This window comes from Corvus moneduloides, chromosome 12 (genome assembly GCF_009650955.1).
Source record: "Corvus moneduloides isolate bCorMon1 chromosome 12, bCorMon1.pri, whole genome shotgun sequence".
NCBI lineage: Eukaryota > Metazoa > Chordata > Aves > Passeriformes > Corvidae > Corvus > Corvus moneduloides.
The window spans coordinates 20,464,261-20,489,390 of record NC_045487.1 but is presented as its reverse complement, the minus strand read 5'-3'; the positions used below and the strand labels follow the sequence as shown (position 1 = coordinate 20,489,390).

At 38.9% G+C, this 25,130-nt stretch overlaps 1 protein-coding gene across 3 annotated transcripts in view; it reads right to left on the bottom strand.

Annotated features, from left to right (window-relative positions):
• PEPD (peptidase D) overlaps positions 1–25,130 on the bottom strand; it is a 144,744-nt gene that overhangs the window by 57,856 nt on the left and 61,758 nt on the right. For all 3 annotated transcript variants that reach the window (XM_032121406.1, XM_032121405.1, XM_032121407.1), the window contains one exon: positions 2,979–3,047. In XM_032121406.1, the coding sequence (XP_031977297.1) occupies positions 2,979–3,047 (69 nt within the window). The remainder of the gene's footprint in view (positions 1–2,978; positions 3,048–25,130) is intronic.

Sequence of the window (25,130 nt, the reverse complement as noted above, 5' to 3'; positions counted from 1 at the left end):
AATTATTAGAAGAAAGAGGAGAAATGTCAGCAATATTTTAAGAATAGGACTATGCTGAGCATCAAGCACTACAAAAAGTGTAGCTGTTAGCTCTATATTGAGAACATCTAAAGAAAAGCCAAAAGACCATTAACTAAAACCAGAACCAGTATTTCCATCACAATTTAAATCATCACAGAATCAATCCAGAAGAAAGCATTAACCCCTCTTGCCACTTTTTTATCTAAGGCATGAAATCTTAAAAAGTTGTACTGAGGTGAAAGAAGGAAAAGCAGATTCAATAATTACCCTCATCTTATTCAAAACACTTCACTTACGGCGGCCCTCCGATAGAGGAAGACATTTCACTGCACAATGTTATTATTCTTAATAACAGGTAGTTATTCTTAATAATCAGGCAGTACCTGATGAGAGCTGTCATCCACCTAGAGACATCAGTCAAGAAGATCTGAACCTGAGTCTAAGATGAGAGAGTAACAAGCAGCAGCTGACAGTGGCTTCTGTGGTGGTACCAGAGATACTGATGCCTCCACCACCAAACTCCAGCTGGAAGCCCTGCACCTGCTTCCCAGTGGATGCCATCCACCCTAGTGTCACCAGGACACTGGGAATGGATTACCTTTGTCTTCCCGTTTGTAAAAATGGTTCCTTGGTGCCCTAAGACACTGCAGTGAATAATTCATTAGCATTTGGACACAACTTGGAAGTAGTGCTTTGTAGATGAGTGCCAAATATATCTGAGTATGCTTATCAAATGCTCCCATTCTCCTTTCATGGCTCTTAGTGATGTCTGCACTTCAAACCACTCCCAAGCTGACGGTGTTTGAAAGTATCCTTAACTACAGGACTAATCTTGAAAGGTAACACCCTGTCACACTCATCAGTGTGTGTTACTATTCTCATAATACAGTGAATACATTAAGCATTTTTGGTCACACCGAATATTCATTTAGCATCTCCTCAAGAATATAACACTGGACAGGGACAGTAACAAATAAATGCACCCATCACATGACAAGTGATTTATTTCTGTACCGAAATATCACAATGATTACTCCTGATTTCCAGCTTAGTCAGCATCTTTTAAAAAAAATTTTATTAACACACTTGTCTTTTATTTAAAAGGATTATTCTCCTCTATGGGAACTATTATCAGGCCTGTCATCTAAAAAGGAAAGATCTTGTCAAAATATGCCCATTTTAAGTGTTCAGGAAAATAAAAAAATTCAGCATGAATAGAATAAAACATTCAAAAATCCTAACTGCAAAAGCTATTTTTAGTTTTAAATGTAATTAAGTGAAATATTTACAATGCATGACAATTTCACAGTAATAAAAATTGTCTATTATTTTTGCCATTATTATGTTAATTGAATTCATTCATTTATTAGGAGCCAGCTTAAAACTGTTAATATTATTCATTCTTACTTCATCACTTATAGTCAGAACATAAAATACAAAGCCCTTTGTCCGTACATTGCTATCTCATATAATTATTGTTTTTTTTAAATCAAGTTTGTCTGCACTTTTAATTCTAGTGGTAGGATACAATGCCAGCTCCTAATGACAACAGTGAGTCACAGTGTTGTTTGGATGTTGCATTCCAAGGACAGCCCTTCTCTACGTTTTAAATCCTCCAATAGTTCAGAGACAGTGCTAATACCACTCCAGTGTCCTGCAAAGCTGGACAGGACACCCAGGGAGCTCCTGTCAGCACCCACTTCTGAGCTACTGGTGGAGCTTTCCTCCTCCTGGGATCCTCAAGTCATGTAATGCAGGTCCTGGATTTTTCAGTCCTGTGGAGAGTTTGGCCTGTTCCCACAGGTCTCAAGGACCAACTATACAAACATAAAGTAGACATTTCTATAGGTTTAGCAAAGTGATTTGACCACCAGCAGCCAAACCAGATCCTGCAGCACAGGTTCTGATCCACTGTAAGTGAATGTGAAGTCTGCATGGCTGTGAAAAATCAAACCATCACCATCTGTGACAAAAGCTTAGAGATGGAGTCTCATTTCACTGGGATGTTAATTCTCAAGTTATACGACAGTGCTTAAACCAGGAAACTTTTCAGACAATTTAGATACACAATTTGCCATAAAACTGCTCCTGCTGCAATTTTGCATATAAATGGGAAAATTGCATTTACAAATAGGCAGTTGAGTAAACCGCAGAAAGAAGTGAAGGTGCTAATTGTTCTTATTACCTTCAAAGCAATATAGCATTATTGTCATTAACACAAAAACTATCTTCTGTAAGTGTATGTGACTTCAGTGTAGGGCAAATGTTTCTGAGTAGCAGCAGAACAAGTGAACATATATACCAACATATGCCTCATGGAACTGTCATATATCTCTGATTAGATTAATTCCACTAAGTAAGATTAATCTCAGCACAAAGCACACAGCTGTTCTTCAGCATGCATCCCACACTGTTCTCTTGTGCATTTCTACAACTGCAGGGAGAACTTTTATAACTACTTTCCCAAATACAATAACCTTCAACACTAGCTATTCAGCAAGAAGCAGAGAGAGCAAAAAATTCCAAATTCCCAAGAGATTAGTTTAATTGCATCCTAATCTTTGAGACAAAGAATTCTGAGGATGACATGAAATACTTAAGGTGCATTTCAAAGAAAGTATTTTTGAGCAACAGAGAATAGCTCTAAAGCCCTTCTCCATGATGCTATTTAATAAAAAAAGCCAACTGCAGCACAGGGGTGAGCACAAACATGATCATGGCAGCAGCAGCAGTCATTAGAGAACCTCTGGAGTGCAGAAGAATCTATTACCAAGTTGTTTCTTTAGGAGACAGAGGTAGCCACCTACCTCTCTTTGTCTTTTTCAGTGAAAACAGGTCAGAACTCACTCTGGTGGCATTTGCAAACACATGACATGCCTAAAAGGACCAATTTTACAAATATCCAGTGGCAAACTGACCATAAAGCTTACACAGTTCAGTGTAAATCATCCTCTTACCTGCCACAGATGCAAGTGTAGGAGGTGTGGCGCATGCCACCTCGAGTGTAGCAGTAGTGCTGGAACAGGCTGCAAAGGAACAAAGGTTGGAATTAATGATTTATGCAAAATCACCCCAAGATAGGGAGAAAAACAAGTCCTGCTTGAGTACAGCTGTGTTGGTGTAAATCCCCAGCTGCCCAACAAGGCTCTCTGCCCATTTCTGCTCAGCTGAACACTCCAATTGCCCCACATCCACAGCTCAGCAGCCCTGCAGAGCCGCACGCGATTTCCACAAAGCCATGAAGCAATTCTGCAGCAGAGAAGAGGGGCTCAAGTGCAGCTCAGTGACCTCAAACAGCAACTGCTTTCCTTACAGCTCAACACCGAAAGGGAAATTACTGTGGGCAAAAGAGAGTTCATCTGACCATAGAACAAACAGGATGGTAACAGCTAAAATGCTGAAGCTGGTGAAGCTGGCCAAACTCTCCAAGTGGAATTGAGAAAACCACTGCATTGCTGCATTTAAGCTACACAATCATATCCATGATCCTTCTTTTCAATCCTGCTGCCTTCAATTTATGCCATGTAGATTCAGGAAAAGTGATGTCCAACTAGCCCTTCATGGAGGAAGGTCACAGCTCTTCAAAATAATTTCAGCAGAAGCCCTCTCATTTTCACCACCTCACAGATAGCTTCTGCTGGAAGCTGAACTAAATATCCCCAAAGCCTGATTTGCATCTGACTATGCTGTTCACCCTCCTCTCCACACAGGCCAGTAGAGCTCTCCCTTCCCATAAAACCAGGTACTTTCTGCATCACAGTCCAGGCTGGAATCGACAGCCTCATGTTTTCTTGTCTGTAGCACAACAGACACAGAAAACACAAGACTTACTCAATTTCAGATTGTGGTACCTAAATACCACTATGATCTTCCCCTGTCCAAACACGGGGAAAAAAATTAACAGACTCAATCCCGAGAGCAAGAAGGTAACGTGGTAACATGAGGCCGAGTCTCCTGCAGCCTCTAAAGCACAGTACAATGCAGCATTGTTTGCTTTTGTGTGTGCCTGGGACAGGGAAGGGAAGGGAGAGCAGCCCGTGCTCTCCTACAGAACTCCTCTTTCACTGCCATCCTGCTGGAGGAGCTGTTTGGCCTTAAAAAGCATTACAGTATTTTCATCTTCACTGTCAAAGTCCCCTTCACATGAGGGCAGATGTGCCCAAAGCACAATTAATATAGGATTAGGTGCTTTACGAGCTAAGCACATATCATGGATCCTTTTATTCTTTTTGAAATATGCTCTAGTTACAATCCAATTCCCTGTAATACTGAATGAATTCCAAAACCTCATTTCTTGTAACACTGAAATCATTTCATTAACACAGGGTGATAATGGTGCTATTCAAAGAATAGAGATGTTGTGATTTTGTCCTTCTTCAGCAGCAAGCCACAGAACACAATTCAAATTCAAAGGATATTAAAGACATTACATGACTGTAAACTAGATTTTTAAATTACGCAAAATGACAGTATTTAAAGAGAAACAAAAGAAAACATACAAAATAATCACACATGAAAAAAGAAAAGCCTTCATTTAGAGACTCAGTAGAGGGACACACTGTTTACAAGATCTGTTTTCTGCTCAAAATACTGAGGTGGTTTACACAGCAGAAAACACGAAGTTTGTTTTGGCCTGTAAATGAATAATGGCAATGAGTAGGTCAAATGCCAGAGAAGCTAAGGAGAAACTCTGACATGGTGAGAACACAGCAGAGATATCACTAAATTGACCTAATAAAATTTATCACCTAAACTGTCATTTGCTCTGACATAGACGTTTCTTCACTGAAATGGACACTTCATATGGAAACATTTGTTTACAGCAAGGTTTACTCTGTAAGACATGACACTATACACAAACATTTTGCACAATAATTATACTGTTATATATGTATAGCTGCATTTTAGGAAGCAGCTTTTAGTGTATTTTATGGACCCTTCACCTTAAATGATTGAATAAACTATGTCCTCTAGACAGCAACTTTCAGTAACCTCATAAAGAGCTTAAAAATGAAATGTAAAAATAAAATGTAAAAATGAAATAATGAAGGCTGTAAACATCTTCCCATCAGCAGTGACGCAGGATAGCAAGGTTTATATTTTTCCATATGACAACTGATCACATATTCATAGTTGCAATTAATATGAAATTATGCAGCCAGTAATAGTAGTCACCTCTTGCAGTACTCCCCAATTAGCAGTAAAAAGCAATAAATAAATTAGGACATGCTTTGTGTAACCCAGCTGTTGCCTGAGCTTTGTTTCTGTTTTCATCAAACATCATGGACTTCCTTTTAATACCAAGAAAGAAGTGGCTGTTTATGTGATTGAGCTGCTCATGGTACAACTTTGCCAGGTGATGGGTTTCCTGCTAGTAAAACTACTCACATCACTTTTTTGAATTTACTTTTTTGGGGTATGACTTCATGCAATTGGAAAAAAAATCCAACACTTCCATCAGAGACAGCCAACATCCTTGTGTAATATGGCACAGGTAAGTGAAGGACTGGATATCCCTCTGGTGACAAAGGCTGGCTTTTCAAAGCTGCAAAGTGTGTACGTAGCATTAGAGAAGGTGCCAGGACTTTGCAGGTAAAGTCCCAGCTCCACTGAAGTTAATGCAGATTCTGCCACTGGACTTCATCACACCAAGATTTCACTGTATACACTCTGTAAGAATCTTTATCCATAAGAGAAACATGAAAGTAAAAAGTCTGAAATAGTTGGATGGAATATAATTTAATCTGGCACTCTGCATACATTGCAAATATTGCATCCTGAACTTTGACTGGTCTTTTTGATTGGAGCTTATGTGAGTTCAGTCAGTTTTATGTTGGTGCTGGATGCTTTGCCCTGAGCTTTTAATGCAACCAACACAGGTACAGAAATGAAGCAGCTCTTCTCCTTCTTGCATGGGGTTTCAAAGCTTCCTGTCACATTTTGGGCAGCATTTCTCGAGAGGGCAGGTGTGTTACTGACCATGCAAGAGTGGCCTCAGTGGCGTACACCGACCACCCACTGGTGTATGGGCTTGTCACAGGGCACCCGTTCCATGAGACAACCTTGCTAGAGCCAGCATGGGCTGTGCATTGCTTTGGACACAATTTGTTTGTTGCTGTTGCTATGCACAGGAACATCCTGGCTTTGGTGCTCTTTTTTTTTGCCAAAACCATCACTTTCTTCGACTGATAATATGCGGTAAGGTAGTTTTAAAAAAACTCACTGTTTTTTCCATCAATTAAAAAAAATACAAGTATTAGCCACCATCAACTCAAGTAAATCTGACATGAGTGCACTTCCCCTCCTTGCAAATTTGCTGAGGCACAAGATAATGTTATCCCCACTGCTCTGCTGAGTCTCAACTGCCTCACTGGCTCTGCTGACTTGAGAGAAGAAAACTCCCCTTTCAGAGATAATGGGTTATTCACCAGTAGAAATAACAAACAAATATATACTTGCTATGTTTCAGATCCTATGGAGTAGGGCATACATCTAAACAAATCTCCAGAATGCTTCAAGAGCCTTAACTTCAAAACAGCCTAAAAAACCATTAAAGTAAAACCTTCTACAAACAGTCTTTCTGACAAATTATCAAAATCACTCTGACAATGATGTTTGTGTTTTATGGTGATCTTTGTTCCAGTTTCTACTGCTATCTAATGTACATTTACAATCATGTGTGTGCTGTGAATGGAAATTGCATCAAATAAGGTAGTTTAATGTCAAGTGTTCCTAATTTAAGTGAATTTACAGAATAAAGACACATAAAGCAGGAGGAATATCTGTATTGATTGCTCTCACATGTTTTGCTTTATTTCAGGTCTTCCTCGTCCCTAGAATATAATGTATCCATACACACTCAGCAGTGTCAGTTTTATTTCCCAAAAGTACACAAATAATCTCTAATTTTAATTCTTATCATCAGCTCTTCTTGAGTTATAAGAAATATTTATAAGAAAGCAACATTTTCATTTCTCAGCTATTCACTCCTGAAACCAAGACACTTCTAGATCAAAAGAATCCAAATTTTCAATAGAAATTCAATTGAGCATTTTGACCTGTATCTTACAAAACCGGTAAGAAATGCAATTACAAAAAGAGTAATAAACATGGAGAAAAGAGAGATACAGAAGGAACTACAAGCAACAAGAATATCTGAGCAATGTCTGACCAAAATAAACTTTAAAACCTCGCCAAGTTTCTATAACACTGCCCACTACATTCCTCAGTGGCATCTTCTGATGGTCCCACACCCTCAGTAACTGCAGTGAAGTGCTGCAGAAGGAGACATGCACACCACTTCAGGCTGGAGGAACAATTCCTCATCCCAAGGTTTCTGACGAGAGAGAGAGAGAAAACCACTGAATAATCCTGTTCATTATTCCCAGATACTGCATCAAGAACACCAGTGGATACTGGTAGTTGAAGAACCAGATTTTTAGGTTGTGTATCAGAGAGATCTGCTGGCAATTTGCCCTGTGAAGCATACAAGTACAGAAGAGTCAAGGACACTTGTAGGTCCATATCTCATTATGGTGTTTATATTGAAAACATATATTTGACAAAGTTGCCTCCTAATAAAAAGAAACCTTTATATACTTCAAAATTTGAACACAGACCTTGAGAATTGCCTTGAAATGCAAGCAGGTGGATGAACTATAAACCAGAAACCACGGTAACTTAACAGAGTCTTGGATGGAACTTGGACGATTTTCTGCAGTTCCTTCTTTTTTTTTTTTATGGCCACAATTGGAAGATGTAGGTGAATATCTATCAGTCATCAGTGCACCAAATTAATTTTGAATTACAACTAGAATGTGCCCTTATGCTTTTGTATGGTGTAAATATGAAGCACAGCCACGAGACAGGCTAAAATCCAAAGCCTTTCTAAAGGATTCACAGAAGGGTAAATATTCTAAAGTTGATCCCTCTGTTTATACCAGGACTGAAAGCCATTGTTTTGATCATTTAGACACATAATCTGCACATAAGAAAGCTGTAAAGCCCAAAACCTGCAAAATTGTTGAGCCACAGTAAATATAATTTGTCCATGATGCCTAAAGCATTTATACTTAACATCAAACTAGGCTGAAAGAAACATGCTCAGAGGGAAGAAGACAAGGTGTAACATCCCTTCAGTGAACACAGGAGCAAGGTGAGCAGTGCTTCCTTTAATCCCACACTAGACATAGTGAGGTTCTTGCAAACAGAGCATTTTTCTTTCATTTTTAACCTACTTACTCTGCTAATGTAATTTATTTTCCATGGGCAACTAGATGCTTAAAGGCTTAGCCTATCTAATCCTATTTAGTTCACAACAGCACACTGAAGTATTGCAAAACATCTCTAAGGTTGTTTTAATACAAAACCAAAAAAAAAAGTCAGTACTTGATTGCAAAAGGGTAAAATAGAGTGGAGAAGTGTAGGAGGAATAATCCAACTTACTACCAATGAACAAATGATGGATTACGAATTTGCAGCCAAACAAGAAAAACAGCACAATGAGCAGATGAGCACAATTATTCTACACCTTGGAGACAATATCCTTAATGATTTATGCCTGGAAATTGTTTAGAACTTGCAGATCCATGAACAACAGGAAACAAAACCACTTCTACGCATTGACTTCTTAAACTAACTGGTTACATTACTTCTAAAGAAAATTTTAGATTGAAACCCCTGGGTGGGTTATTTTGCATGCTCACAGAGTAGAGCTGCTGAAGCTTACTATCAGCCAGAGACACTGAAAGGAGCTATACTTTGAAGCATCTCTATTTACAATTGTCCTAATTTGTATCATGCACAAGCAGAAATAATGTGTGATTTTTTTTTTTTAAGTGTTGATCCTTCTGAATTTTAACATCTAGATTCTGTTCTCATTTTTGCTGTGCTTTCTTTAAGTAAGTTATATGTGCAGCAAACTCTATGTAATAATGGAACCTTAGAAGACACAGGAAACTGGCAGCATATTAATGGAAATACACTAAGAACATTTATGAAATAAGGAAGAGCTATGTAGAAGCAGCACAGAAGTGGGCTCACCTCTGTAATAAATAATTCATATTGAGATTTCTAAGTGTGTTACTTCTCTGTACTAAAATGGATCTCAAGCCAGAGCTCAGGGCAGGAACAGAGGGTAAGATTACCCTAAAATGCAGATCTATTTTAAGATACAAACCAACACAGATCAGAAGGAATACCATTCCTTCAGGAAGCAAAGTCTATCAAGGTAAAGCCATTCATACTACCTGGAAACCAGAGACACACGAAACAGAAAGTCCATAAATAATACAAAACTCAACACTGTCACATATGTCATATATGATTTGCAATGATTGAAGGTAATTGATAATATCAGTTCAAGAACAGAGAGTTTAGGTGAGGGGTAATTAGCATTTTAAATGCATAATTGGGAATTATAAATTACCTGTCTTATGTAAAGAATAACTGAAGAGCTTATATGACATGAGCTGATAATTCATCTTTTTGTCTAAGCTACACAGGTTGGTAAATTTAGAGAATCGGGCATTGCATTTTCCTCACACACACAGACATTCTGGTTTGGTTTTTTTTTTTTTAAATTTCATAGCTCTTCCTTTTATCTATTCCACATGAAGAAAATTTCCCCCCCTCAATTTGCAAATCTAGAAATTTTGAATGATTTTTGAGTCAGAGAACATGACTCTGATATTGCAGTAGTTTAAGATTTCCTGTGGAATGATCTCCTCTTCTCCCTTCCAGACAGATTTAGTTATGTTTTTTCTAACAAGACTGTTGGAGTTTAAATCCAATTTTTTTCCCCATTAGGAGGAAAGGGCAAGAGCTTTCAAAGATGTGATTTTAAAGAAGTGCATATGGCCACTCTTACTTGATTTGTCTTTCATCTGATTCTACACTGGTGCCACATCTTTTTGACTCTGAAAATTCATCAAGTTATGCTTTTTCACAGAAGTTCAGCTAAGCCATTTCATTACCAATGTTCAAATGCAAGCAATGATTATGTAAGCCTATAACCTCCTACTCAGCTGCTGCTTTTCCAGAAGACTGGCAAGACAACGAAATGGGTACCCTAGAGATAGGACAGTTACCAAGAATGCTCTGTAAATACCACTTTTCAGTAAATCAATCCTTAAATTAGCACTTAAGAAGCCTTTAAAATCTCCAGGTACGGTTGTCAAATTACTTTTTTCCTGAAACTCCTTCAACTCTACTCAGAAAATTCACCTATCATTTGACAGAATTGTTTGATTCACCTGCATAAAACCCAGTTGATTGTAGATTCAAATATTATGACTATTAAGCTACTGAAATCTTTAACTATCAATCCTGTTGAAATGCAGTTGGTGTTTCACAGTAATTGAGCTGATTAAGCTATTCATAATACAAAGGTTTAATATCATCTCTGACAGACTTGCAAGTCAATGTCTACCTTCTGGTTTTTGGTTAGCAGAAGCTCAGAGGCAGGAGGTGTGTGCTCTGTCGGTGCAGGATGTGCCTCTTGCAGAGCTGCCAGCTCTGTCCAGGGGCTGTTACAGAGAACACAAGCAAGGATCACCCACAGGACTGCAGCAGGGCTCCAGCCAGCCCAAGGACCCCATTAGGTAATGGACAGAAAAAGCCTGCCTGGTGTAAGAGATGGCCATCATCAGCTGGGATTCCAGCTATGATTAGACCAGCACAGGTAATGAAACCAAGCTGGTTTGAATGACCATCCTGCTGCCCACAGAGTCACAGCCCCTGAGTGCCACAGCAGGGAAAAGGGTCACTTCACCGCTCTGCAGCTGGGAGGTTCAGCACTGGCACCAGCAGCACGCAGTCTGAAGGTGGGAACTCCCCCTTCTGTGCTGTGCTAAGCCCACACTCCATGGGCTCCTTCCTGCTCCTGCCTCTGCCAGGCTGGCTGTACTAACGCAGGGGCTCCTCCTGCTCTGCTACTCTACAGTGAGGAGGAGCTACAAACCCTTGGACAGGATTTGTTTTCATCCATTTTCTAGAGCAGAAGGATTTTCAAATAGTTTTCAATCTTTACTAAAGACATAAATGGAAAATGGATCCCAGTGCCACACTACAAAGCAGTGATCATTAAAAAGAGTCTCTGTTTTAACTCTTCACCAATTTCAAAGACCACTTGGAATCACATCCATTACTAATAAGGCAGAACAAAGTTCTGCACTGGCCTACATTTCATATTTAATTTAATATTATGGAAAGAGATGGCACAAAATTTTTTTAGACTCATTGCTCCATTTCCAGCTCTAATAATTCTAGATCACAACTGGCATATTTTAAATTAAATTTTTTGTAGTTTAAACCTATTTATCAACAGCTAATTAACGAGGTCTAAATCCTTTGATGACAGAATGATTAAACTGCATTTTAGCTAATCCATCTTTAATTAAAATGCTGCCAGCAAACCATTTCTGGATGTGTAAAAAGGACACATTTATAGATGCTCACTCTTTAACTATGCATTATGTAAAGCCAATAATTAGAAGAACTCATTATTTCAATTATATTTTAATTACTGTTACATATAAAACATGCTTTAATAGATGTAATGCAATACATTTCCTTTCTTTACAACCCACTAATCATTCCTATTGGGGTGACAACCAAATAAAAGGAAGTTTAATACATGCAATAGTACAGGAATCTTTTTCTAGCTTAGAGCCAATTCTCTCTCCATTTCTTCTTCGCAGCAGAAAGGTACTTAATTATCTCCAAATCTAAACCACAAATGAATCCCTATAAATCCCTGTTAAAACTCTAAAAGAAGATTAGTAGTAACTGACCATAATAAAGAGAAATGCTTTATCCTTATTATTGCACCAGCATGTCCTCAAGTTTCTTCAACTCAAAGCACAAGGCTACTAAAAGCCTACTCATTAAAAAGTAGAAGGTGACAACTAACCAATTCTCCTATTTAATTCCTTTCTAATTTTAGGAAACAACAAGAGCCAAGAGAGGCTTTAGTTACTGGAGAAGCCATCAATTTTCATTTCTTTAGGGTGTCCCCTTGCCTCCATCTGGGAGGGGAGGGTGGTAGGTGAGCATAATGTGACGGCTGCAGCCAGCTCCCCATCACCTGCATTAATGGGAGGCTGAGACTTAAAAATGTGACAATGATATAAGTTTAACTGTTCTTTACTATGGCTAAGTCAGTTTTCAGTGTGAATCTCTTTCTAAAGCTGGTCAGGAACACTTAACATCCCACAGCAATTCAACCTTCAAAACTGCATGTTATTGCAATAGATTTTGTTTTGCTAAGACGAACTAAAATGTGATAAATTACAGTTTTTAAACGTCTCTAAACTCTTCATGTTCCAAGTAGTTGTACATCACTGTAAACTGTTTTACAGCTTCACTGCTTGCAGTGATCTGAATGTGACATGAGGAAACCAGTAAGTCTATAGGAGAATCCTGTTTACCCATTATATTGTACTTTACAAATATTTAAAAAGGTATATTATGTTATTTCTTCTGACTCAGACATGTTAAAATTGAATTTTCATGTTGATTTCTACTGTTTGGATATATTAATGAAATTGCTGATATTTCAGTTTATTTCAAGTTTTTTCTAAAAACATTTAACATTTAAAACACTGTGTTAGTTAAGATGTTTTCACCACAGGCACCTATCATGAAGTGACTGAACATACAAAGACTGAGATAACCACAAATCGAGACTTGAGCTGCTGCCTAGTTGGATTTACATAAATCCTATCCTTTCATTTCCATTTCTGTCTATTTCTGCTTATATGCAAGCTCTTGGGGGCAGGGAATATATTTTACTACCTTACAAAGTGCACTGTCCATTTATATTCTGATGAAATTAAAAGAACAACAGCTTATTATGAAGAGTATATGAGCTGTTTCTCCTCAGAAGAACATCTGGAAAGGTCATTTGGAATATCTAAGTACTCATATCTAACAAGAACAAATGCCGATGTAGCACCAAGCTTTATCAAGGTTTATCGAGAACACTCATCACTTTTTAAAAGATTGCAGTAAATCTACCTGAACAGAAAACACACCTCAGAACTTATTATGAATGGTACCTGATTGCTGTGCCCCCAGGAGCCCTGCAGTGCCAACAGAAGTGACAAGCAGACAACTAAGACTGTATCACCTCATACCGCCTGCTCCCCCAACCACATTACTGGTCTTTCCTTTCATGATGCCTTGGCAGTATGAGACCAAAGACAAATATGTTTAAGGACTGCACACACAGTAATATTAAACAAGAAGAAATATTCAAGAAGAAATATTTTAGCTGTTGGAAGCACTGGGGAAGGACAGTAATAAGGCCAATACCAGAAACAGCATTATGATAGAAGCTAATCAGATATATATTGACAGATCGTCTTACTTTCAATTTAAGGCACTGCTTCATTTAAACGCTAACTGCAGTAACTGCTTTTGTTTGAAGATGGCACTTTGGCCAGTAAGTGTTCTGATTTCCTTCTCAGTCTACAGAGACTGCCAGAGCAAGGACACAGCATGTAAACAGCAGCTGTCACCTGAGAGGTGACTAACATCTTCTTGGGAGGATGCTTTCTTCGAGGAAGCTCATGCCAGACAATGTTACTTGCCAGCATTCAGAACCCTGCAGCCCTGCCTGGATCTCCCACATGCTTTCTGGAGTAACACAGTGCATTGCTGCTTCCCCAGTAGAGAACACACAACTAAGTATAGAAAAGCTGGTTAAGTACTTCAGAATCTTCTCGCAAACTCCACAACACTATCCAAACTTTTTTAAAAATTGCATTTACCCTGTTCCCAGAAGCCTTGAGTAAGATGGTGTGTTTGGCTGGGTTTGCTTCCAGATACTGTATCATCAAAAAGAAAGTTTTTTTGGCTTGATAAATAACAGATCAGAGATGTCCTTCTCTAATCTTTCTGACAATGTTTCAAGGGTCCTGGTCACATAAAATGAGTGAATGGCTGCCCAGAGGACTACAACATTTACCACTAATTACTTCTTTATGGAAGAATCAATTTTATAGTCTCCTGAATTTCAAACACTTGCCTCTTCAATCCAGTGGAATTACTCTTTTGAGAGCCAAGCCTGAGATAGATGACTCCAAGGATCTACTCTTGGGGCTATGAAATATCTGTTGTAAAAATCTAGAGGGGACTTATAAGTCTTTGCAAAAGACTCTGAGTAAAGAAAACATGTATCAAGATTATATGGCAAAACGTGTCCAGACTAATCTGTTGAGTCTCCAACAATCTTCTGTCCCGACACACCAGGAAGCTAAATTCAAGTCAATCCAATCCAACAGATCCAGAATGTGTTATTAAGAGACACCTCCCTCCATGCTGTCCTGGAAACTCCCACATGCATGGTTTTCTGATCATGCAGGGAGATTTTTGGAAAGCTGAACTCATGAGAATAAAGCTTTAAAGATACATTAACTAATTTCAAATCCTAAGGAGACAATACACAACTTGGAAAACAAATACCGCTGCAAGACCTGGGGAACAGAATGAAATGCATCCAGGAGAGATGATTCCAACAGCTCTTAAGCTCTTGCAGTCTCAAGAAGAAATCCATAATACTGATTGTGATTCCCTTAGTCCATGTTGCAGAGTACAAATCATCATCTGGGTGAAAGTGAAGGGAAAGCACACCCTCAACAGAACTTTCAACAATTCAAGCTGTCATGCAAGGCTTGACAAATCCACTTGCCTGCTTTTAAGCAGCACACAGAAAATTGCCTGACTCGGTGCTCATCAGTTTCTGCAGATCTACTGATCTTATTAGAAAGAATTAAAGCTGTAAGGATTGGAAAGATAGTATTAACCAACTATAAACGAGCCTAACATTTCACTGCATGCCTCAAACACTGAGGGCGTTTCAGTTACTCCACTCATGGCAGAGCCTCCACTAGCAGCAAATAAAAACAAGAATTCCAGTCCTTACCTAACGGCACAACACCTACAACTGTTAAAAGAATGAAAGAACTTGTGTACTGATGCCGCATGTCTACTTAAAGATTGGAACTGTTTATGTCAAGATGTGAAACTGCATAGCAGAGCCCTCTCTGTGGGGAGGCACAGTCAAGCTCTTGCACCAAAATGACATAATCTGTTCTCTCTATACAGAAAATTTGTTACCCACCAACCCCGCTTCCTTCTCCCTACAGGAAGATGAAGGCACACGGAAAAACAGGGCAACGCGCAGAGGCAGCACTTGCAGGACCACGTCTCCCAGGCTTAACCCCACAAAGTCATCTGTGCTTCCTGCTGATGTTGCTGGACAAGAAATCACATCCCCAAAGATGGTTGAAAAACACCTACACAGTCACTCTGCCTTAAAGCACGTCCCAGAGTCTAATGCCACATCCAAGCAGCAGTGGACTATCTACAGAAATTCTCGACATTTACCTGCTGCCATGTAAATCTCTGCAACAAGAATGTGAGTGGCTCCAACAGGTCATCCAGGATGCCTACAAGCCACTAATTCTGCCAGGAATATAAAGTCTAGAATACCTCTTGATTCAGCTGGCACTTATCTTTTCACTAGTACACTCTACCTTTCACCACCTCTGGAAGTGCCTGTGTGCAGAAGAGGTAAACATCTTTCGCTGTATTCAGTAAACTTAGCAGACAGAAACAGAAATATGGGCATTATTTGCCATTCCTCACAAAGTCAGAACAGAGGAGATCAGTGCTGAAATCACTAACAGGCTATGGACACAGTCACTCTTACCATCAGATTTGACAGGTCTCCACAAACACAAGGCAAAAAGATCTGCCTCATGCCCTGAGCACCAAGAGGACCAAGAGCAGGAGGGATGGTAGAAGACCAGGATTGCTGAAGACCATGGAACATTAGGGAGCAGTGAGGGCTACTGATTTCTCTGAATTCAGGGTGGTTAGGAACTGCCCATTGGTTTGCTCAGACACATACATTTTTCTCTTAACTTCCTAAGTCCTTCCTTAAAAAGTCTTTGCCAAAAAAAGCTGGTTCTCCATTTTAACAGTGCTGATACTGTAAAGAGGTAGAATTCACCATTTCCCTTGTTTATCATTTTTATCTTATCTGTGCCCTTCAGTTTCTATTCAATTTCATCTGGCTTCCCTATACAGTTACTAAACATGTGGGGCCTGTTGTTTAAGCACCCAAGTAGCCCCCAACAGAACCTGAATGCTCCTAAAAGAATTGTTTGTATTTACCAAAATGGCTATTCTTGGATAATGCTGTAGGCCCTCATATTTCTCAAGAAACAAGTGTTCCTTCCCATCACTTTCAAAATGGAGCTGACATTAGAAGACATTAGCTGTGACTTTCCACACAGACATCAGGCACAGAAGTAATACAGTCTAAAAAACATCACCTTGGACTAGAGTCATTCCCCGAGGTAATTAAGCCTTTGTTCTGGTGTATATACAAACATCTTATTAGCTGTTTCTGAGAGCTTAATACACAGAGGACATGTTCAGTTGTTTGCAAATTCTCACATCTGAATTATTTCCAGATCACAAATGCAGTATTCTCGAGCTTTCATCTAAATTCTTCCTTCTTAAACCCATGACCTCTTTCTTGTTTATGTTAAAAAAAATGTTATATTAATAGGCTCGACTGATCAAATGATCCAGATCTTACTGCTCCATTCCCATCACTTTGATAACCTACTAAGTTTCAAAGGTCTGCACCTACATGATTTATGGAGATCTAGAAATTTCTTCTGAGATGTCAATACCACCAGATTTAATATCATCTCCTTTGCAACCCCACATGTGAAAAAAGAACAAGTGTTAGAAGATGACTCATTCCTGACAACCACTTCTGTCAGTTAGCCAGGCTTAAATCCAGTGAATGTGTACCTTATTAATATGGTTATACAGCTAACCCCCATGTTGTGTGACAATAAGTCAAATGCACTGCTGAAGGCTAAATATATTACAGCCATGGAATTAACTTTATCAACTAAATGTAAACTAAATAAAAAATTAAATCCTGGTTTCTTTAATAAGATGTCCTTCATAACACCACACTAATTCAAATTAATTAAATACTTGTCCTCCACTACTGGAACTTCATATCAGCACTGCCGTAGTTGCCAAATAAGCTTTTCTCATCATAAATTCAACCTGATATCACCCATAACCCCAGTCTGCACCTACTGGTTGCTCCCTCTCCTCCTGACCCAGTGTAAATCAGAACCAGATGATCTGCTAAGATTTAAACAATGTTTTAGGTTTTATTGAATACACATATGGATTGTAAAATATTTAGGACACCAAAACAGCCAACAACGGTCATTCATTTCCTCATGAAACAAATGTGCAGAGTTGTTCACTTTTAATACTCACTGAAGAAGAAATGGAACTGCTAAATGAGATCTGTCTGCATCATGGCTTCATTTAATAAAGTTAATAATGAAATTATGTTTATATATATATACTTATATACGTACCTGCATATATATATATATATATATATATATATGTATCTATGTATAAAACCTGCATTTTTAAAAGGACTATTTATTTAACCATAGATGTCAGATGACTGGTAATTCCACCAAACAAATTCCTTTTTCCTTCATTTTTGAGTTCAGTTACTTTTATTTGTCCTCAAGTATTCAGCAGAAACCAGTAACATCAATAAAAAAATGTCAATTTTGATCTGCCTCATAAGATGCAAGAGCTCTAGATAGATTTTCAGTCAGCAGACAGGGTGACTAGAACAGCTATTATTAACAGCTGTTAGACAGAGTGGCAGGACCAGAAGACAGCTCCCTAGATTTAGGCCGGATTAAGTGGATACTGTACTCAGACAGACCTTCAAGCACTGTAAATAACTTCAAAACTCTACATTGTGGCTGTACTCTCTCTGCTGTCAGAATTGGTTAGGTCACATCATATGATGGTTTACAGCAAAGTGACAAGGACTTTGCTGAATTGCAAACTGTATATGGCTTATCATAATAAATTAAAATTACTTAATACAGGTACTGGAGCAAAGGTCTACAAGAATGAGTGAGGCAAAGAAGACTGGCACAGAACTAATCAGAAAATGTCTGTAGGAGGGGAGAAGATACAGCAGCTTTGCTAGAAAGTTCGCTAGCTTTTAAATAGCATTTTCTGCTTCTCCCCATGCTATCAAGTCATTCTTTGGTTTTATGTCTTCTGTATTTAAAATAGACTAGTCAAATAGAAATAACTTTTAATTGGGCAGATACCCAAGTTCCATTATATGTAAATCGCTGCGGGTAAATACCTAGTTTTCATGAGCCAAAGACAGGACATCAGTATTATTCATATTAAGAAAGGAATCAAAGCAAGATGTTCCACAGCAGTTCCTGATTCTTTTTAACAAAAGCACAGGGATCATGCTAGCATTTAACTTTCTTTTTCCTTTCATTTCTAACATGCTTGCCAATATCCATCTCAAAAATTAAACCAAAACCCCATAAAATATAGAACAGAAAAGGACACCAAACCCAAATAACCCAAAATAGCTATTGGTGAAGGGGTCAAATGATCACAAAAATGCTGTCATTTCTTCTTTATCATTAATATGTTCAGGTCCCCCTTACTGCTCTCTGGAACTCCAGGTTTGTATTCCATAGCACTGCAGCTTTGGAATAGAACAAACAACGAGAAAATTACTTTTACCTCAAGTATTTTTTATTCTTATACTAACTACCTCCATGAACTTCAAGAGAGACCACTTTATGCAGCATTCTCCTAGTGCCACAACCCTGTTCAGGACCAGTTCTTTCGGAGGTTCTTCCTGCCTTTGCCTCTGAGCCACCCCACACTCACTGCCCCAGACTGGTGCCCTGCGTGCCAAACCAACAGTGCTGCTCACCCGTTTCTTTACTGGGGTTCTAGGGAGGAAGATGGCACACACATTGCACAAACTTCCGCTGCTCCTTTTCAACAGGAGCATCTCTTCATGCCCATCTTGCATTAGTAGAAAGGCTTTTAAATTAAGAATAGCCAAGAAGATAAGAGGGTCCTTTCAGAAACCACTTAGGTATCTTGGAAATTTAAGCCCATATCCCCAAAAAATTACAGACTGATTCCTACGCTATCCAAAAAGATCCAGCTGGCCTTAAATTAGCCTTTAAAACTTTAAATTCTACTGAAAGGTGATATGGAAGAGGAACTAGAGCACTTTTCAAAATCGAAACCAAAGTCGTTCCTTACATTAACAGCAGCTCCTTTGATAATCTAAGTTGAAAGGAATCCAATATATTTTTCGCTCTCTAGTCTTACTTTTAATACCCTGTTAGCTTGGATAACGAAAATAGATGAATCCATTTCACTTCCAGCTTCTTGTGCATCAGGTGAGCTCGCCAGCTCCCAACACAGCCCAAGCCTGCCTTTGGGAAAACACGGCTGCTCCAGGCTTCTCCAGGTAAGTGAATGGACTTACTTCTACTGCTCTTCATTAGGAAAAATGGGAGAGGAGTGGCTTAGAGATAACATTTAACAATTGTGGTTGCTCCTTGGGAAGAACGCAGATTTTTAACTTATCTTTTTGAATTTCTAGTAATTGCAAGTGGAAAGGGATGCCATTATAATAATGCACACAATAAGGAAATAAACTGCAGGTCTCCAAAGTATTTTGTTTACTTTCCCACCAAAAAAATCAGTGCAATAAAAGCTCTTCAAACTGCTATAAGTCACCTTTACCAAGTTAAGATAAGCATCTTTTTGATCACAGCTAGCCAAAACAAGACCATGATGTACAAAGCCCACCCACAAGAAAAAAACATTTTCTTTGTGCTACTAATTTTATAATACATTTTATCATGTTTCTCTTGAGTGAGTTTTCTACAGAATCTTGCAAAACTCATTTACAAATACTCCTAGCTTTTGGGAGATAATAAAAAAGTTTCACCTATTTACTCCAGCTGGTTCCAGTATCTGCAGCAATTACCACACTGGGGTGAACTGCAGTTTAGAGATTACCCAGACTCATGGTCCTACTCCCATCACCTACCAGCAGTTTAATTTTGTTCTTCTTATATTCACTAACCTGTGTAAAAAATCTTTAAAAGCAAGTCTGCTGCTGCTTTAATCAGTAATTGCCTGAGTTGTATTCTGCTTTTATTTCACCTCTTAATGATTAACAATAACTAAACCCTACCTCATAACAAAAGCAATCTGAATACTCAACAGAGAACTGGAATTTGACTCTGATACTCCAAAGGAGCACAGCTGTGGAAGCAGCTGAGTGGGAAGGAGGCCCGGGGTGGCTTTGGGGGCACACTTGAACGTTGCACAGAGGAACAGGAGATCCAGCTGAGGATGGTCATCTGCTGTTACAGGTACTGTAGGGAGAACTGGAGCTTCTCTGTCTCCACAGAGACAAGAAATAATGAAAGGAAAAACTTCAGGTGGTCAAACAGACTTGTTAGGCATCTCCTGGCAGAACTCAGCATGGAAACACATTTTTAAGTTCTGGTCCAAGCCTTAGCCCCTGGATCTGCTGATCCTTGTCCCAGCTGGCTGAGTTGGCAGTGTCTCAGCTGGCAGCTTTCTTGACTTCAGCTATTAATGAGTGTTTATTATAATTCTAGTTTTCTGTTCTGTTCTCCTTATGAGAACTTCTGTGCAAGGCAAATTCATCCAGCCCCATTAATGAATTACCTGTATTAACAGGATTAAAAACCCAAGTATTTTTCATACCTCAGGATGTATAGGCTATCCATTGTCACACTGGCACTTAGTGATACTTTTTTTACAATTCATAGCATCACTAAGATTGGAAAAGCCCTCCAAGACCTCCGAGTCCAAGCTGTGCCCCATCCCCACCTTGTCCCCAGCCCAGAGCTCTGAGTGCCATGTCCAGGCCTTTCTTGGACACCTCCAGGGATGGCCACTCCAAACCTCCCTGGGCAGCCTCTGCCAATGTCTGACCACTCTTTCCATGGAGAAATTCCTCCTGATGTCCAACCTGAGCCTCCCCATGCACAGCTTAAGGCCGTTCCCTCTTACCCTGTCTACCCCATGATTTGATGCCCCCACACCCACACAACAGCAGTCTTTAACCTTGGACAAAATTGTACATTCAGGCCAATTCATAATTAATTTACTAAGGACTCTCATATGCAACAAATCCTTAAATAGGGAATACCACTGGACTTCACAGAAACTTAATCTGATATAGTCTCCTAGCTGAAAAAAGATAAAGTATACAATATTCTAAGAACTATCTAGTTTTATTCAAAATTAGGATAATTGTATAACCCTTTTATGGCTTCTGAGTTTGCTATCTACAACTCTCTAACTATCACCTCACTATGAATCTTCTTTGAATAAAAAGGAGGAATAAACCAACGAAAAAGCCAACAAATAACAAGTTACCAACCTGATGAAATCCTAGTGGCTTCTCAAACTCTCATAACTAAAATGCTATCCTTTTGCTTCCTATTTCCCACTCTTCTTTCCTAAAAACCCTGATAACATGAGGAATCTGTTTTCATTTTTACAAGTTTTTGATTTACTCTATTTTGGATTTTTGCAGTAACAGTGAGGTCATGGAAAATTTTTTGTTAAGTTTTTGTCGGGTAAAGATCATATCTATATTTACTTCTACTTGCTTTTATGTTTAGCATGAGCATTCATCTTCCCTAATCCTTTTGGACTCCTGCACCTTTCAACCAAGTCTCCTCACAATCCTGCACTCGGACTCAGAGCAGCACTTAATTTCTCTAATCACTCCGAAAATCAAGACCTTTGAATGCAGTCGTAAATACTGACTTTGATATTGCCTAGACTCCTGTGACAAAAGAGCAGAACTACACACCAAATACACACTAAATCTCTGTGTGCTGCTGAGGCAAACAAACACCCTGCAATATGTGATGCCCACCTGTATTTCCTGATACTGAAATCTGGGATGTGCTGCTTGGTATTTCTCATTTCAGTGGTCCTCACCACTGTGCTGAGGGAACAACCTGGTGCTCCCAGACTGTACATGGCACACAGACATCTTCTGCTGTGGAATGCAGACATGTGAGACAAACCCTGGGCTCAGAGTGAAGTATTGAGGACTGGTGTTCTCCTCACCTCTGCAGGTATGGATGCTTAAGAGTTTAACAGTCCTCTGCCAACTCTGCATGTAGATCAAACAAAAGGGGAATAATGGGTCTTGTCAAGAAAAATTTGGACAAGTTCATGAGTCTTCTCTTCCCAAACTGTGACTATAGGATGAAGAATGCAAGAATCTTCAGAGGCTGCTAACAACCCCACAGGGCACTGCTACTCAGTCTTTTGAGAGAGATGTGTTTTAAAGCTGTAACAACTCCTGAAGCTGCTAAAGTATAAATGACGTTGTGTTTCATCAGGGCTTACTTAAAACAATTTTAAATATTGTACAGAGAGATATGTGTGCATACTTACATCCTCTAAAATCTGAGAGACATACAAATAATATTTTAAACATACATAGTATCTGACTAGAGTACTGAATTTCATTCTTTCACCATGCAGCTGGTTTTGTTGTATCACACCTTTCAGACCTTCCATAATCTAGTAACTTTGCCAACGAAGAAAATGTGTTTTGGAGGCTAACTAGTGCTATTTTTAAAATAACAGTATTCCTTTTGGTATCTTTCCACCTAATTGGTATAAATTCTCATTAACAAAGGCTTTGACAAGCTCCTGTATCTGCAGATAGCCCTCCTGAATCTCTCAGCACACCACAATATTGAACAGAGCTCTGTGCCAAGTACACAGATCTTGAAAACACTTCAGACAACTTCATTTCTTTCAGAATTTAACCATTTGAAAGCCACACGTTTTCAGCTCTTAAGAGGCTTTAAGTTCTCCCTGCAATAAGACACTGTCATTCCTTGATGGTTTTAGAAAGACAAAATATTCTATGGGAACAAGCAAAAGATCAGGCTGATAACAAGCAAAATTCTGATCTCTGGTATTTTTAATTTCTACCCTAATCTCAATTTTTAAAAGATTCTCTACTTTGTAAGTAATATTTTTACCATGCTCCTTCCACCACTATTTTCTGAACTATCCTCTCCCAGGTTCATTACTGCCTGTTATAATCTGTCCACGACATTTTTATGAAACATATATCCCATATATCTCAAATAGTGGGACAGATACTGTAAGACACCTTTCCTTGGTTTACTATATTGAATGTGGCTGAAGAGAGACTAAAAAAGATTTAAGAGATACAAGTGAGGAGGGAGGGAGGCAGGCAGGCAGGCAGGAAGGAAGGAAGGAAGGAAAGAAAGAAAGAAGGAAGGAAGGAAAGAAAGAAGCTTGCTGACTTGCTCTCTGGTGTAACTTAAACAGCAAAAATGCCAGTCAAGTATTTTCAAGCAATTTCAAAGAAACAAGATATGAAAACAGATATGCTAAAAATGAAGTTGGACGTTTAAATTGTTGACTAGTCCCACTGTAAGTCTGGAAAGTAGAGAAGCTGTATTTTCAGCCATGATTCTTCAGTGCTACCTGTGTATGGCAGCCTCATCAGAGCTCTGCTCTCTGCTGCGCACTCCCTTTATCTGCTGAAAACACAATCACAGCTGGCACAGAATTTCCACATCACCTTTTCTATATATCCCATTCAGAAAAAAACCAGCATGCAGAATGCATGTAGAAAAAGCCATACTTTGAATTTTGACCAATGTACATTCAGTCCAGTGTGCAGTATGATTTCACATGTATTTATAGAAGAATATCTTGCAAGACAACAGTTTCAAGTATTTATTCCATGAAATGTCATTCCTATCTACTGCACATTCTTCCAACAGCCACATCAGACCATTTTTCACAGCAAACGGTAGCACGAAAGTCTCAAGGCCAATGTGTTTTCCTGGGTCTTTTGTGTAAGATCAAGCTTGTATCAGAAAATAGTAATACAGCTTCCCCCAATTCTTAACAGGTTTCTTTTTTCTTATTATTCCTTAAAGATGTTCCTCAGCACAAACTGAAAGCTTATGTTGTTCACACTCAGACCAGTATTACCATGCAGGGTTTGTAAGTATATCTCAAACAGGCACACTTCCAGGGAGTTTAACAGATACTTTGTTCTTACAATACAAATCAGCAAGACTAGTGGCTTTTAAAAAGTATTCTTGTTAGCAAAAAGCTCTGTGAACATTACTTTTATCAAAACCATGTGCCAACTCACCACACAAATAAATTGCAACCTCATAAAATTGTCAAAATTGTATCCCTTAGGAGCAACAAAAGTACTTTCTGCACTGTAAAATATTTCATATTTTGTTTCTACTACGTAAAGCATAATAGGCTACATGATTTGATTTATATTTTGGGGATCCAGTACATCTATTAGCTATGTAAAACACAGCACACCAAATATTTCACAGTGTACATTCCGAGTTTCAATTATTCCTGACACTGAAATTGGTGCAGGCAAGAAAGTACTGGGGGTGGACAAAAACCAAAACCGGAACAGAATCACCCAACTAACAACACTACCCAGAGGGTGCTGGGCACTGCCCAGGCTCCCCAGGGAATGGGCACGGCCCGAGGCTGCCAGAGCTCCAGGAGCGTTTGGGCAGCGCTGCCAGGGATGCCCAGGCTGGGATTTTGGGGGGTCTGTGCAGGGACAGGGGCTGGGCTGGATGACCCTTGTGGGTCCCTTCCAACTCAGCCTATTCTGTGATTCTATGAATAAAAGAGAATTGTCTGCTGACTATTGCCAGCCTAAATCATTCCAAAGTAAATCAGGAGCCAGACTGGGGAAACATTAAGAACTAAGAGACCAAAAAAAAATTTAGCTACATAGAGAAATAGTAGCTTTCTAAAACTGGGGTGGGGAAACATTTTAATTCATGCCTATACCATCATTAACATTGAAATAAATACTCCTATGTGAACTAAGAAAGACTATTTTATTATGCATAAAATATAATCAATTAGTTTGAAATATGAGGAAATACAGCTAGATAGATTGCTGCTATGAATGAAAACCTTACCTCAGTTCACCAGTTTTGGAAACGAAGATCATATATGCACATTAGTAGCCATTTTTTTTTTAAATTGCACACAAATCCTTGCTTAAAGTCCCTTTGAAGTCTGTCATGTGCAGTAAAATCCCCTGACATTATCTGCATGTCAACATAGGAACACTGACAGCAATCTGTGCA